This window comes from Alligator mississippiensis, chromosome 1, assembly GCF_030867095.1.
Source record: "Alligator mississippiensis isolate rAllMis1 chromosome 1, rAllMis1, whole genome shotgun sequence".
NCBI classification, from domain to species: domain Eukaryota; kingdom Metazoa; phylum Chordata; order Crocodylia; family Alligatoridae; genus Alligator; species Alligator mississippiensis.
In genome coordinates, this window is record NC_081824.1 from 53,948,360 (window position 1) to 53,952,192 (window position 3,833).

Consider the following 3,833-nt stretch of genomic DNA (forward strand, 5'->3'; position numbering starts at 1 on the left):
TGTATATGTGTTACTGCTACCCTGGAGTTTTGGTCTTGGTGATGCCCTGTGAAAACCAATGCTCCATTTTGCTACCTGTATAGCAAGGTACAATCACCACCTACTAGATAAGAAAAGAGAAAAGAAAACAACTTGAATTATTTATAAATATTTACTAATTTCCATGTATTTTTCTATATATCTTTAGGTATTTGCATAGTGCTACTACAAGTTTAATCCTTTCCATCAGTTGAGAGAGGAAGTTTTGTTTCATTTTAAATAAAATATTCTAAATATTTTTTCCTTTCAGCATCTATTTCTTCAGTTTCCAACTCATAACGCTTCATGGTGACAAAATATCGAATAAAGGTATCACCCAGTGCCTCCCTAATGCATAAATCTTCCTCAAGGGCAGCAAGAGCATCTTCTAGTTTCAGAGGGATTGCCAAAGCTTTCAAATGAGAAGTATTCTGTTTCTCTTCTGACACATCTTGGATGCTAAGTTTTCTCTTTATTCCATCCAGGCCTGCAGCAATAGTTGCAGCAAGTACCAGGTAGGGATTTGCCGTAGCTGAACCTAGCTTGTTTTCTATCTGAATGCCTTTTCCACCATGACATTTGATGTTAAAGGAACCGCTGTTATCATTGTATGCCCATTTTGCATTCACAGTCTCTTTTGAATCCTTACTATATTTAAAATAACGCTTACGGCAGCTGACAGCAGGAGCCATCAAGCAGCTGAGAGCTGCTGAATGCAACAAGAGTCCTGCGAGCCAATACTTGCCAATATCACTGAGCTCCCGAGTTCCAAAGCTACCCGAAAAGTAATTCTTCTGACCATTGATGTCCCATAGACTATGAGCCAGAATCCCTGAATTGTAGAATCCTATCTCTGAAAAAAAACTTGCAATGTAGTTGTACTTCTTTGCAACTTCTTTAATGCCTGTTCTGAAGGCAAAGGCACTGTCTGCAGCCTCAATGCCAAACTCTGGATGAAAAGAGATTTCCATCTGTCCAAGACCAGCAGAAGAAGAAAAGCTCTCAATGTTGACACCAATGTAATACATTCCTTCAATGAGTTCCTGAATGAAAGTCTGGTCCTGGTTATTTAGTAAAGTTGCTGCAGGAAAAGATATTGTCTTTGAATTTATAACCTCAGCAATGCCATAAATACAAAATTCATAAGTAAAGGCAGAGTACAGTGAAAAGCCGTAGTCTTGAAGCTGGCTCAGCTGTTGTTTGGCAATGTACCTAGGTGAGGTTGATACAGGTTTGCCTAGTACAGTAAAGGGATCGCAGATTACTCTAGCAGTTTGTTCAGTCCATGGTAAAACTCTAAATGTTGATAAATCAGGGCTCAGGATTATGTCACGATGAAAACTAGTTGAACTTATATAGCCCACTTCATTGTCCTTAGGATTCAGGGTCAGTTCAAGATAACCTCTAGGCATGGAAACACCATGGGTTGCTTTTTCCTAAAGAGAGGGGTTAGGAATGGATAAATGAGTCTCTCACAGTTGAATTATATGTCATAATAGTAACAATAATAATAATTTGCAAATATATGCAAATTTTGAGTAAGCATTCTAGTGTTTGTCCATAGGACCTTTCCTCTCAAGAAATTAGGAAGAGCTCTACAAAATCTTTATAGTATTAACTCCATTAAAATGAAGTCATCTTTGAGGTGGAGACCAGCAACCGGCTGAAAGGCAGAAAGTTTTGAGCAGGAATGCCATGCAAAACTCACCTTTAATATCACTGACTGAAAAGGTGGCAGGTCTGGCTTTCTATTGTCTTTACCCCTATGGAATCACTTAAATCTGCAAATTGAGTGAATTAGGGATAAAGGCAACAAGTAAGGACATTACAAATAGATTTTTTTTTTAACCAAATAATCATTACCAACACTGGCAAATGATTTCAAGCTCCGTGCTATGGTTAATTTTGAGTAAGCATTCTAGTGTTAAAACATTTTTTTCTTTTTGTTAATTAGCTGATCTTACCTCAGTATTCACAGAATTCTCCTACACATTCCCTATACAATGCTTTTATTCCATTGCCGACACCATGCCATGCAGGAAATACTGTAGCAAGATTATCTAATTCTAAATGCAGCATTGACTAGTTGTTGAGGGTAAGAACTATTCTGCTCCATTCATTAAAAGCTATATTATTTCTCTGAAATTTATTTTTAAATATGTTTTTAAGATACCTTTGAGTTTATACTCTCATGCAAAGCACTATTTTTGGGGTGCTACATAACATAAAAATATGACTTTGAATAAGCTGAGAATGGCACTTGCAATTTGAGGTAATGCTTGAAAAAGATAGTGCAATTACCCCATCACCTCACACACAACAAATTGACTGAAAAAAGTTTATTCCTGATAATGTCCAAATGACATCTGTTGGAGTAGATTGTATATAAATGCCAGAGATAAAAGGTGTAGCAAAATATAAGTGCAAAATAATGAGAAAACAGCTTTAGCTTCAAAAGAGGCCTGAAATAAAAGTGCTCAGCTTCCTGTCATGTCAGTATCTTTTTTGTGATCACTCAGTAAAACATGAAATATTCATAGTGGTAGTAAAGTAAAAATACAGCATAAGCCACCCACATTAAATATCATAAACAATATATTAAAAAGGACAGCAGGTCAGGTATACACACAAAAGCTATGCATTGTTTTGTAATTTGACTTATTTTTCTGGAGCATCACTACAACAAGTATTTTTATTAAGCCATCATGCTATTCTCTATGTTACTTTCTTATTGGATTTGATTGCTGAAAAGAGAATTCTTCATGCCCAAAGTGATTTCTAGCAAATCATTTTTGTTTCTTCTAGCATGTACTCTTGAGTCCTCTCCTGCAATATAATGATGTCAAATGAAACATTCTTTTTAATTGTAGTGACTGTGAAAAAGATAATTCAGTGGCAGAAGATTGCTGGGAAAAGAGAGAACTGAAATTGCCAACCTTATTTAATTAGATTTGTTTTTCTTCAGGGCAGAGGAATGAATGATTTGGGGTGATGAGAGAAGCCCAAATCTCTGGGGAACATTAATGAGTGGAGAAACATATGATTTTTTGTAAGCTTAAATTGCTGCCTGCATTATGAAGAAACATATATTAGCAATAAAAGCTGGACCATGAAATTCCAAAGTGCAAGTAGAAGCATAAAAACTCACGTGAAAAAATCGAGAAGGAATACTCTTGGATCTTGACACCCCATGAAGGTCTGTCGCTTCAAATCTGATGAACTGTATGCTGTCTCTGGCCATCTGTTGTTTAATATGTTCAAGCTGAGAGACTAGGTGAAGAGGAGTTTGGTTTCCAGGGCTGCTTATTTCAGGCTCTCTGCTAGGCTCTTTAAAATGAACAGGAGGCTTCATGTCAGACAAACCTGTGAGTACTCTCACAACCATCTACTGTACTAAAAAGTGCAATAGTGACAAAACTGAATAAATACTAAACTCTTGCCAGAAAGTTTTAATATGACTTTGTTTCTGGAAAAATAGTGGGAAGATTTGGAACTAATTTGCAAATATTTTTTGCCATTTTTGTCCTTCAGGTCCACTACACCCATAATAATTTCCCACAAGTCTTTTACAAAATTACTTAGATGATTTGTGTATGTAATAAATAAGAAGGTAGTGTGATACAGAAGAGGATTTCCCAGAGAGAACCCTGTTAACTTAGATGAGGAGATTTTCGAGGACACAAAAGGGCCATTAGGAACATGAGCAGTAAGCTCCTTCTAGCCTGATTGTATATTAGCCTACATCTATATGCCGTCTGATTGGCTGGGAAGAGCAGCAAGTCCCCTATTTAAACATACGTATCCAAAGGATAGTT

At 36.6% G+C, this 3,833-nt stretch overlaps 1 protein-coding gene across 1 annotated transcript; it reads right to left on the reverse strand.

Moving 5' to 3' along the window:
* Positions 1 to 254: 254 nt before the first annotated feature.
* LGSN (lengsin, lens protein with glutamine synthetase domain) lies at positions 255 to 3,433 on the reverse strand. Its single transcript, XM_019496545.1, has 2 exons — positions 3,167 to 3,433; positions 255 to 1,454 (listed from the first exon to the last, which is right to left on the reverse strand). Exons 1-2 carry the CDS (start codon positions 3,401 to 3,403, stop codon positions 255 to 257), a joined length of 1,437 nt encoding a protein of 478 aa, XP_019352090.1. The 5' UTR covers positions 3,404 to 3,433.
* Between the last annotated feature and the right edge of the window lie 400 nt (positions 3,434 to 3,833).